At 48.9% G+C, this 12557-nt stretch overlaps 1 protein-coding gene across 1 annotated transcript in view; it reads left to right on the top strand.

Annotated features, from left to right (window-relative positions):
* LOC103914221 (aryl hydrocarbon receptor-like) overlaps window positions 1-10943 on the top strand; it is a 76229-nt gene extending 65286 nt beyond the window's left edge. Inside the window, exon 13 of the mRNA XM_009320837.1 lies at window positions 10876-10943. Coding sequence (XP_009319112.1) covers window positions 10876-10943 — 68 coding nt within the window. The remainder of the gene's footprint in view (window positions 1-10875) is intronic.
* Window positions 10944-12557: the final 1614 nt, after the last annotated feature.

Below are 12557 nucleotides of genomic sequence, written 5' to 3'. Positions count from 1 at the left end.
GCAGGAATAAAGTTCCTGCAGTGAAGGAGGCTTTGAAAAAATGCGGAAGGGATGCCAGGCAAGACTGTGGCAAGCTGGGAAAGGAACAGGCCAAGCATTTTATGTGCTGGCTGCACCCCTGTGGAGGTAATCTCATAGTTATTTTAGATTCCAGCTGGGAAGCAGCTCTGATCCCAGCTTTTGCAAGTCCATGTTCCAAATCCTGCCCAAGTCCATGTTCCAAATCTGCTCTCACTGGCTCTGAGCAAGGCAGACCGTGCAGCAAGAAGCTGCCAGCATCAGTCAAGGTGAAAGACCTTCACACTGCTCCTTGCTGCTGGGTGTGCATTTGTGCCTTGCTGCCCATCTCAGAGCTCCTGGGAAGAGGCTGTGGGACCTTGGTCTTGGGCTTTTTTTTTCCATGATATGCAGACTGAAAGACAAAAGTGGAGCAGCTGGATCCATGCCTCCTGATACTGAGGAGTTCCTTGCTCCCCAAAACCATCCTGCACAAACATGGGAGCTCCCACTCTTGGGATATGCTTCTTACCAGGATTGACAGCAAAAAAAGACAGCATTTTAGGGCTTTCTTGAGCTAATAATACATGTGGCAGAGCTGGTTCACTTTCTAAATCTGTGCGAACACAAGCAAAATCCAATCCCCTTGTCTCCCTGTGTTTCACTGAGTTCCTTCACACCCAAGGTGTTCAGAGGTGTCTAGCATCACTAAAGAAATGCAGACTGGGTGGCATTTGGGCACCTTCTGCTTGCTTTTGGTCTATGTCCTGGAAATACATGGGAAATGTGCAAAGAAGCTCAAATCTGACCTCCTCCCCATTTATCAGCAGTGATGGCTGCTCCTTCAGCACTATTTCTGTACCATCATTAGGTGTGGAGCAAATTACAAGATTGCAGTGGGATTTCACAGTTCTGGATCGTATCTCCTGGGCATGCTGGCTACTTGCTCAAAGCATGCTTTGTGGAGTTCAACCTCACTGATTTCCTCAGCGATGCTCCTCAAGCAGCAAGACCGGGCTGAATCAACTGCAACGGCTGGTGGTCCTCAGACCACACAAGGACCGGAATCCTTACACCTCTTGCGCGGTTTCAACTGGATCGTGCTTTGATTTGGTGGGTTCTCAGAGCTGGATCAGGAAGCACTTTTTGAAGTTTGGTTTTCTTTGTTTTCAGGATGAAAAAGCAAAACTCAGCTGTTTTTTGGGGGAAAAGGAAGGGCGGAAAGAACTTGGTTTAAAGCAAGCTTTGCTTTCCTAGCCAAGTTGTTTAAATATCTACATCCCTTGAAATACATTGTGTGGCTCCAGGGGCCATTGTGGAGACTCAGCACTGTAAAAATGCAGAGTTCAGGGAAAGCCTTATGCACTGTGATAATTTAAAGTACCCCCTGAAGGGCATTCGCTGAGGCAGAAGCACACTTTATTTGAAGCATATTATGAATGAGACAGGAGAACAATTTGTTTGCTGGAGATGGGCAGTGGATCAATTAAGCAGAGCAGAAGGTGCAGAGCAAGTCAATTTGCGAAAGGGCAAAACACAGAGGAGGTGGCTAGATGATGGTCTTTCAGTCCAGCTGCTTAAAACTCTTTGGGTGTGCATGTTTGCCTGCTGACTCTCTGTGTGGAAGAAACAGGATCTGCATGAATTAACAACATCGTGACCGCAAGTATGACCTCAAGGACCAACTGCATCCTTCTGAATTTCGAGAAACAATGAATCCAGCTGAGTGCCCATAAATTAATTGGAATATGAGAATAGATGGAAAACCATTTCACTGCCCAGTGGATGGCGTACAATGTAGAATGGCCTAGGAGCTCTTTGTATATGGGCAACATGAACACCACAGCTCAGTCAGGGACAGCCAACCTGAACTGACCAAAGGGATATTCCATACCATATGATGTCATGCTCAGCAATCCAAGCTCAGGGAAAGGAGGAGGAAGGAAGGATGTTCGCAGTTACAGTGTTTGTCTTCCCAAGCAACCAATACACTAAGGCTCTGCTTCCCAAGCAGTGGCTGGGTATCTGCGTGCTGATGGGAAGTAGAGATTGAATTCCTCTTTTTGCTTTGCTTGCACATGCAGCTTTTGTTTTTCCTGTGAAGCTGTCATTACCTCGATCCACGAGTCTTCTCACCTTCCTTCTATTTTCTCCCTATCCTGTGCCAGAGAGGACTGACCAAAAGGCTGGGCAGGTGTTTGGCTGCTGGCAGGGGTCAACCCACCACACCCAGGTTCTCCACTTGGTTTGATGTCTTGGCATTGTCTTCCATGGAGGGGACTGTGTGGCTTAGTCTCCCTGGAAATGTAGTATCCGCTGCTAAGCCTGTTGTTATGCACAAATGAAATGCATGCTGGCTTGAGAGATGCTTTGTGTGTGCTGAGGAGCAACATGAGTCATGTCATTAGGAACCATAGCATTACCAGTGTGAACCAGGAAAAATGAGGGCTTTCTAACAGTCCTACTTTGTGTTACTGGGTCTGTGAGCCAGAGAAACTGCCTTAGCTCTTTATGAGCCACTCACTTCAAGGATCTACTTCCTGGGATTTGGGTTGACAGTCTGCCTGAAGGAACCCAACCTACAAGAGATCTGCCTGGACAACACAGGGTTTGCTCTTCATTTCATCCAGATGTTATTCCCCCTCTCCTTAACAGCAGGACTTGCTTTGGTGCTAAGAGTTCTTCTAGGGCAGACCCAGAGCAACACGCATGGAATAGGCTGATGAAGGTATCTTTTCCCGTACTTAACTATTACAGCTGAGGTCTTCTGCTGTCTGGTTAAATGCAGCATGTTGCAAGGCCTGGTGCTGCTGCTTGCAGAGTGCCTTGTGCAGTTGCTACAACTGGCTCCTTATTAGGGGCTGTGTCCTAGCCTTTGTGTTTATTACATTGATGAAAGATCAGCCCTCTGGTGAGCTCAGAGCTGTACAAATGCAGCATACTGCCATCCTGTGTCATTCAGTGCAGTCTCCGTAATAAGTACAGCTATTCTGCTGCTTCTTATCTTTAAGGACCAGTCCAGGGGGAACTGAGGGCTTCATTCAACACAAGAAGGACCCTCAGTTTCCTCCTGTAGCACCAGCCTCTAGCAAGAAACTGCTCACAATTTTGGGAAAGCCGGTGGGGCTTTCTTAAAAGGACAGCTATTCCCACTTCACAGGAGCGCAGGTCCCCTCGCAGATCCCTCCATCAGTGGGATAACATAGCCATCATGTTATGCTTTAGTCTAAATTTGGTTCAGCTATGCTGAGATTTCAGTCCCTAAAACTCCTGCTGCCACCCGCAGTGGCTGAGCATCCCCAGCCCCAGTGACTGGCTGTAAGCTGGCAGCTGGAGGGGTTTTAACCCCTGGTCTCCTGGTCTGTACCAGGATCTATTTGGTCAGCACTTACAAATTATTCAACCATCTATTTAATATGCACCCTCAAAACATCTCTGCTGAGTGAGCCAAAAACTCATTCAGCAGTAATAAGAGAGAAACCTGCTCATAACCTTCTGGGGTCCTTGGCTTTTCCCGCAAGCTTCCCCTCTGTACTGGTCCTCGTTTTGTCAAAAGCAGCAGTCTATGGGCTTCAGCTCAGTCCTGAAATGCAAACAGCACAGCAGCTCTAGCAACAGCCTTTCCTCTGTGTGAGTAAACTGGCTATCACTTAACGAGCCATGGCACTTAATGAACTATGGCATGGGCAAGTCTCTGTCTATACTAAACCCTGAGCAAACAGCTGCCACAGGCAATTACAAACTCCGTTTTTTATGAATAACCTTGTCAGCAGGCTGGTTGTTCTGCTTGTTCGGGTTTTGTTGCAGTCTGTCCTGACACACAGTAACATTGATGGCAGCGATGCCAGACATTGCCCTCCAAGGTGGGGGAGTTGGAAAGGGAGCCCCAAGCCTGCTTGCAGGCAGGCCAGCACAGGGTGCCTAGGGCCATCATGCTCCCCGCCTGGCCAGGCACATGGGGACACCATGGGGAGACTCCTCTTTGTGCCATGTATTGCTCTGGCCTTGCGCCTCTCTGCGCGGTGCCTCTGACTCAGTTCTGCCCAACCACCACAACCAGGGGGATGGGCTGTCCAACAGCCATGAACCACCTCATTGCCAGCTCCCTGGTCTGAGACCCTCTTAGGAAGTGTGGTGAGGTGGTGCTGCAGGACCAGCATGAGATTCAGCCTCTGCCTGCTGACAGCGGAGCCATACTCCAGCAGAGCTACACGGAGTGGAAAAGGGAGATGAGGCTGTGGCAGGAGGGAGCTGCAGCCCATCAGTAAAATGCATGCAGCAAATACTCATCCTAATGAAACAGATTGTTTCATTACAAAACATGTAGCTGGAAAAAGAACGGCAGATGTACCCAGAGCAGAGCCAAATGGAATCAACCTTCTAATAATTTTACAGCAGGCTAGGTGGGACTGTGACTTCCATCAACAACCTCTTTATTTTCTCTCCTCCTGTTGTCTAACCCTTGAGGAAAGAGCACATCTGATAGCCCTGAAATGAGCAGTTCTCTCAAAGAATTAAGGCCGTGTTGCTTCCTTGCTAACCTTCTTTATTTGCCTCCAGGCAGCACAGTGATAAGTTAAACTCAGCAGCTCAAAATACAAGTGATTTGTTGACAAAGGTATGAATACAGAGGATGATTTGCCCTACAGACTGCATCCCTTGGAGATCCTGGGAAGCGGGACATGCATTGACAAGCCAGTTATCTTCTCAGACACCAGCCACGTCCAGTGCACACATGGGAACCAGGGTGAGCTGCTTGCATTTTATACACCAAAGATACGCATGCAGGATCTGCCTGCAGGCAGGTCCCTAGCTGTGTCAGACAGACCATGAAGGGCTATTCAGATGTTAGCTGGCATGAAGAACAAGACAGTCTCACAAAGTTTATCCATGCAGGTCCAAAGGCCAAGGCTGCATCTTGGTGACCTGCTACAGAAACGTGGCAGAGAGCTCCCAGGTGCCAACACGTCAACACGTTTGCCATCAGAAAGTCATTGAAGTGTTCCCTGCAGTGCACCGGTGCTGACTCATGTATTAACAAGCAAGCACTGAATCAAGCACTTCTAATTTTGTTTCCTTAAACCTAATCAAAAGTTAGGCTTTACCATAGGTAAAGGTGCTTCGTTGTGACTTTCTGAACCTTTTGCTTCTATTTGACCTGATATTGATGTGATTGTGTGGCCGTGGTACTTTAAGATCTGCTTGGGTTTTATGGGAATGAAGCATTTTGGTGCTTTTGAACTATAGTCTGGGGGAAAGCTTGTTTTAGGGATGGCAGGTGCATTCTCTCTCTCCCTTTGCCTTATCTGTTTAGCAGGGAAAATTCTGATTTGCAACTAACACTTTGCTCTCTGTTTTTGGAAGAGATTTATACACAGGACTGGCAGGGCTAGCCAAGATTTTCCTTTAAAAAAAAATTCAGAGAGGAAACTGGGTTTCAAATGCAATAAATGTTCAACGCAGTGTTTCTTGTTTCCAGGGAAAATGCTGACATTTTTGTCAAAATCAACATTTAAAACATGTTTTGTGTTTTCAAATGAAGCTATTTTGGCTTTCTATCCAGAATTTGAAATTTATTTATGATCTCTTCTAGATCCTATGTCCTACACATTATATTTTCACAAGCTACAGGTGAAGCTCTTTATGGGTTTTTATCTTTTGTTTCTGCAGGAATGTTTCTCCCACCTCTAGGAAAGGTCCCAATGCTCTTTCTGTGTTTCCTTTGCACTGTTTCTTAGAGTTCTTTTTTAATAGATGTATTTGAAATGCCGAGTAATATGTCTTTCCGCCTTAGTAGTTAGAACTGAGTCCAAGTGATTTAAAGCAAAGACTGCCGTATCTCTCTGCCTTTCTGGAGCTGGGATGTCAGAGAGGTTGGTCACTGCAAGAAAGCTGTTTCCCCTGAGTTGCTCCTATCTTCCAGTGGAGGCACGAGGCATGGTGTGCCCATGGTGCACCTATGCCCATGGGTTAATGAAATCTCTCATAGTCTATGAACTTTCAGCAAGGGTCTAAGAGAGCGGCACAAGAGTCTGATACTGGTTGCTTGCTTTTTTCCCTATGAGCTTTTGCCCTGAGGCAAAGCTCTTTCCGGCCCAAAACCCACCATCTCCCTGGCATTGTAGTCAAATCTCCAGGGTTAGATGCCAGATGTATGGCTTGGCCTGAAAATCTCACCAAAGGTATCACCTTTACTGTGTGGGTGTTAATTGATTTGGTAGCACCTACCTCTCTGGGGCCATCTGTTTGGAAGTAGCCACATTCTCCCTGATGTTTTTCTGGAAGAGCCTTGAAGCTTTTGGCAAACTCATGAATAAAACATGGTGCTCCGTGAAGCATAGGAGCTATTCTTCAAAGGCCTCATATGGGGAAATCGGATGCATATGGCTTTGCTGGATCTTTAAGATCACAGCCAGAAGGGGCATGTCTAAGCATCGCCAGTATGAACACTGTAACCTGGTGCTGGTTATGGGGACACTGGATATGGGACTTGGGAGAAATAAAAATAGATGGATCAATGTGTGTTGGCCAGCACGTGGCATTGCAGGTCGAACATAGCAATTGTGAATTGCTCCAGTGCAATCCAGTGTAACAAGGGCACCCCCATGCAGGCAGAGGCCATAGCGAAAATACAGGCAGAGCTGAACTCCAAAGCCAGTGGAGGAAAGACAGGGACAAGGAGAGGACAAAGGCTTTTCTTATGCTTCCCAGAGCAACGTCATGGAGCAGAAAAACAGTGAGGGTGAGGGAAAGCCTAGATATCTAGATAACTTGCTCCAGTCATGTTCCCTTGGCTGAGCTGGAGATCGGCACTCCTACCACATAGCTCAGGCACTGAAGATCCAGGGCTGAGTTTCAATAGCTGGGGCTGGGGGTGGAGGCCCCAGTGGAGGGGCTGGTCAGGGCCATCAAGGCCTATTAGTGCCCTCAGGGTCCTGACAGTGATGATGAGAGACTCCTCACCAGCAGTCCTGGTGTTAGCTGCCCCCTGACTCTGGTAGCTTTAGGTGAGGAGGGAGGATTGTGAACGTGAGAGGAGATATGGACTGATCTTGTTTGCAGGGAACAGAGAGGAGCCTGTGAGTTTTAGATGTTCAACCCAAGTCGCTTCACTGGAGAAGTTGTTTCTGCTTTTCCAAAACTGGGCCCTTTAAAAACTTTCCGAGTTCGGCAGCCAAGACCAGAGCCAACCAGAACCATCAGTTCCTTTGGAAAGCTGGCACCATAGTGCCTTGGAAAATACTGCGCTCACCTGGCGGTGTGTAGGTCATAGCAAGAACAGGGCTGTGAGTCACACTGGACAGTAAAAGATGTTCCCCTGTACTGCTGTTAATGCATGGTCCTATATGCTCATGCAGGTTTCCTCTGTTATTCTTGCATTGCCCTTATTACTGTTGCTATTAATTATTGAAAAAAGGAAGAACCTGATTACATCAGGGCAAAGAGGTGAAGAAGAGCTCCAAGATGCACACAGCCCTTTTCCCTTCTGTTTAAGGCTGACTTTTTTAAAGAGTAGGTGGCCTTTCTCCAGCTCCAGTGTTCTCCTTACAGCCATGGCTGAGGAGCACCTTAAGAAGTGAACATGAGAGAAGACAGCATGTCGCCCTCTTGGAAAGAGGGGAATGACGTGAGCCATTCATGGCATCTTCCTCTGATTTGATGTGACAGCAGAGTGCTCTAAACACTGTCTCAGGAAGCCAAGTATAGGCAAAATGTCTGCTTCCATCTACCCCAAACCATCCCCTCCAGCTACAGCTGAGATACGGCTGCAATTCACTGACTGCATTGTGTCTGGGAGAAGGATCTGTTCTCAAAACTGTCTAAGACAGCTGAAAATGAACCCTAGTAACAGCTCAAAAAATAAGTAAACACCCACCTCGCTGATGGGCCCCTCTTCTGCCTGCTCATTTCAGCAGAAGGAGCACCCATGGCTGCCTAAGCAGCCTCAGCGGGAAGGGCATGGGGCCTTCCACAGAAGCTAGCATGGCCTCCTTGAAAGGAGTCATGGCTTGTGGTAATCATAAACATGTTTGTAATGCAGACAAGGAATGTATGTCCAAATGGACAAGTGCCCAAATGGTCATCTGACACCTTTTGCCTTAGGTATACTGAAATCAGTAGGCGTGGAGAACGTGTCCTCGCAGAAGAAGATCTGCCACCCCACTGATTCTTGAGAACTGTGGTACCCATCTCCTGCCCAAAAGACCTGTGCCCCTGGGTGACTTCTCTGTAAGTGGTCAGCCAAAGTCAAAGTGCATTGATATCTGGGCTCTTGCAGGTGGCTGTAGTGAAGAGGAACTGGTGTTCAATACTCCAGTTGCTGTGAATTCAGCTGCTTCTAGCAGTTGATATCGAAACAAAACTCGATGCCTGCTGTGCAAGGAAATGTACAGCATACAGTACACAGGGAGGTTCCCTGGTGAATAACAAAGGAGACAGTTACTTTGGGGAGTGCAGAGGATGGGGGTAACTCTGGGATGAGAACCTGTTCTGTGCCTCTGATTATGATGCCACCACCGTGAAGGAGCAGCCAAGAGAAGTGCTGGAAGCAGACATGTTCCCACAGGTCCAGAAGACTTGGTCCAGGAAAAATGGATTGCCGTGCATTGGCAGGGAATGGCCTCCAGCAAGACCAGAGTAGGATCCTCTAGCAGCAAAGTCTGAGCTCATGAACTGGGCCATCTTTTCAGCAGATACCAAATTCAGCACACGCACACACAATTCTGATACTTTCTTGCTCATCTTTGAATAGTTTGTGAGCTCACCCGATGTGGCTGTCAGAGGCTCTGTTTCTATAGCACCCCAGTGTGACCCGTCTTCTCAAGCAGAACAAAGCAATATGCTTGCTTCCCTCTATCGCTGAATCTCATCCACATGAGTCCCTGCTTTTCTTCAGTGTCTGCTACTCCTTCTTCTCCTAGGGCATACAAACCCCTACATTTCTTATGTGCCCTGTGGCTCTTGTGTGACGCCACAGGCAATGTACATTGTGGGCTTAGCACTGTTGCAGAGCTGGCTTTCTTGTTTTCAGGAAAGGAAGTTGCATGCAGAACTTCCCAGTTTCTGGGGAATGTTCCTACTGTGCAGTTACTCAGAAGGGCAAAGTGAGGTTCCTCTTCCCAACCCAATGTGACATTCCCAATAGGACATATCCTATTCCCCTCTGGAGCTTGGGGAGAGAAGAAGAGTCCTGTGAGAAGGATCATCATCAGGAAATCCTAGAGAAAGCTACATGGGCTTGCAACCTACCAGCCTCAGTTATGAGTATAAGTATGCCGAGAGAGTTCCTCTGAAAACAGCACTGCTATGGGTTGTTCCTAGTAAGTCTTGGATTTAGAGTTTAGAAGCTCATTCACATGTTTTTAAGGTGCTTGCATGAAGGAGAGGTACAGCAGATGCACCTCAAAGCTTGGGTCCCGTCACAGCCTCTAACAATAGCACAGATGCAGCTTACTTGAGACACCTGACTGTGGAAGGTGAGTCTGACCTCAAGCACTGCAGTTAAGGGCAGCCAAGATGACAGACTGCACCTGAAGCTGCTAAGTGTTGCTGTGAGGCTGGGATGTCAATATAAAGCTCTTATGGCCACTTTTCCCTAACCCTTCTGCCAAATCATGTGTGAATGTGCCCACAGTACCACCACTTTTGGCATCATTGCCAAAGCTGATGCCTTGCTGAGGAGATACAGGCCTTCTAGGTTGTGCTTTTATTGTGCTACAAATGAGGTGACTTTGACCTGGTGTACTTTGTCTCTTTGGGCTGTAGGATGAGAGGCCTGTGGGGAAATTGCAGTCTGACCCATTGGGGCAAAGGGGAGAACCCTGGAAGATGAAGAAATGCGGGCTTGAGAAAGGATCAGACAGAGAATCCAGGTAAAGAACATGGCTGGAGCCATCCTCAAAGCAATGCATGCCCATAGTTCAGACATCTTCTGTATGAACATGATCTCTCCGTCGATAAACATATGTTCATGGCAACCTCCTCTCCATGAACAGATACCGGCTTTTAATTCTTATTCAAATTAACAGAAACCTTTGCTAGCTGTCAGGTTCAATATCAAACGAAGAAAAATGTAAGATCCTGAATATTATTTTTTTCCTCCTTTTAAAACATGAAGATAAATACCAGTCTTCCTGAGTCAGCTGAGATGCAGAAAGTAAATACAGATGAGATGAAAGCAGATGACTGCTGGAAGGCTTGCATGGAGACTGCTGGCACTGAGGCGGCAGTGGAAGCTCTCCAGCTATACTCACCAACTGGTTCTTGTTATCTCTCTTTGTATCTCCTACAGTTTGGAGAATATCAACCAAGGAAGGAATTGTCAACAAGGCACACTGAATATTTGTCAGCTTAGCTGAGACTCTGCACCTTGGAAGCCGGGAGCTGAGACACAGAAGTGAAAGGTGCATGCAACTTTGATTTTTAGAGGAAAAGCCTATGGGATTTGGGTGCTTTGATCCTCTCTTTCCAGAGAAAGATGCGAGAATCATAGCTCCAGGAAGATCTTACCAAAAATGAACTTGTGGATCAGTGACATTAAAAGCAAGCAAATCAACCTACTTCCACTGGCAGTGGAGGAATAGGCATGTCTTTGTCTGCCTAAGTGCTGGCCTCAGGTGATCACTAACGACACTGCAGGTGCAGCTTCTTATCAGTCCACAGGCAGCCTCCTATTAATTTAATGACACAGTATAGTATGCTGGGAACAACTCCAAAGAAAAACACCCGTTTTATTGATTGGCTTTGCTTTCACACAAGTTGGCCATCCTCTGTATCCTCTTCAGTACTGACTCCTGTTTATACAAATTTGGCTGCTTGTGTGGGACTGCAGAGAAGGTGAGGGTAGCGGGTTCTGTGATGTAGCGGGTGTGTTCCTAGGGCTGGCTGGGCGGCACGTGAGGGGTCAGCAGGAGGAGAAGCTCCAGATCATCTACGAGGGTGAGTGAGGGCAGCAGGGTGTCAGCACGGAGGAGGAAAGACCCTGGGCAGGGAGCTGCAATCCCTGCCCCGGCCGAGGAGGGCTCTGCTCCCTGTGTGGACGAGGGGCGGTGTGGGCAGAGCAGAGAGAAAGTTCAGGGGCACGCGGGGTAATCGTGGCCAGCACCTTCCGGCTGATCCCGTTGGCCCCTGCTCCCTCCTGGCGATGGGAAGAGCTGGGTGGGGTGGCCCTGGCAGGAGGGGTTCCTGGGGTCCCCACAGATCCACGTTCTGACCTTGGCTCTGTTCCTCTCTGTTCCAGCCCTTCAAGGCATGACAAGTGACATCAGCGTCTCCATCTCAAACCTGGCAGCTCAAACCCTATTCCTGCTAAGAGCTGTAGAGAGAAATCCTTCCTCCAGATTTGGGCTGCGAGACCAGCTCCGCAGGGTGTGGAGGAGGTGGCCTTCTCTCTGGGATAATGGCTGGCTGTGCTGCTGGAGCTCCGTGCAGAGCTGATCCCGGGAGCTCCGTGTGCTGGGGCCACCTGAGCCTGCGGGGAAGGGCTGGGTGGCTCCTGGCCTCTCCCTGCCCACGGGACAGCTCTTCTCTAAGAGCACTTTCTTTCACCCCAACATGGGAATATGAAATCCATGTTACTCTACTCAGAGGCCCAGGAGCGTGAAAGGGAGAGAACAATTAATGGCTTCTACACCTGCGTAACTTCATTCTATCTAAGATGAGCTGAGCTGAACCTAGCAGCTGTAGCTGCCAACACTGTGTACAGATGCAGAAACGAACCTCTGGAGGAAAAAAGAAAAAGAAAAAAACCAAGCCAGGAAGTGATCAGATCTCTAGGCTGTTCTATAGGCTTTATTGCTGTAGCTTGTCCCACACGTTACATGCTTTCCCAGTGCAGGACCTGGCCATCCTCTGGTGGTGGCGAGCAGCACATGAATGGCTGTACCTGCAAATCTTGAGCTTCTGCCCATCTTTCTCCAACCGGTGGGTCTTGCTTTGGTCCCTAGTGTCCCCAGGGCATTGGGGAAGAGGAGAAAACGGGTACTTGTGCTCAGCAACAGTTGCCCAGGCGTGCAGCGTGGTAGGAAAAGTGGCCAGGAACCCCTTTGCCCTTTGGTTCTGCTGCTGACGCCTTAATGCTTCCGACAAAGCTCATGGGCAGAGCCCAGAGCTGTGGGGATCCCTGAAAAACTTGTCCTTGGAGATGTCCACAAATACTCTCCCAGCCACGAGCCGCCACTTGTTTCCTGCCCGTGTGTTGCTGGCTGGATTGTTGAGGGGTCCGAGGTGCCTTTCGGGCCGGCTCCTATGGAGCTCCCTCCTTCAGTGCCGTGCCGCTGCGGGGCAGGTTTGCGGGGCTGGGGGGAGACCCTGAGGGGACGGGGCGGTGGGAGGCCCTGAGAGGATGGGCTGGTGAAAGACCCTGAGGGGCCGGGGCAGTGGGGTGCCTTCAGGTGCGTCAGGGCAGCTGGAGGTCCTGAAGGGACGGGGCGGTGGGAGGCCCTGAAGGGATGAGGTGCTGGGGAGGGCCTGAGGTGACAGGGTGGCGGGAGGCCCTGAGGGGAGGGGACACAGTGGTGGGAAGCCATGAGGGGATGGGTGGCAGGAGGCTATGAGGGGAC

This window comes from Pygoscelis adeliae, unplaced genomic scaffold (genome assembly GCF_000699105.1).
Source record: "Pygoscelis adeliae isolate BGI_AS28 unplaced genomic scaffold, ASM69910v1 Scaffold63, whole genome shotgun sequence".
Taxonomy (NCBI): Eukaryota; Metazoa; Chordata; class Aves; order Sphenisciformes; family Spheniscidae; genus Pygoscelis; species Pygoscelis adeliae.
This window is presented reverse-complemented; position numbering and strand designations above follow the sequence as displayed.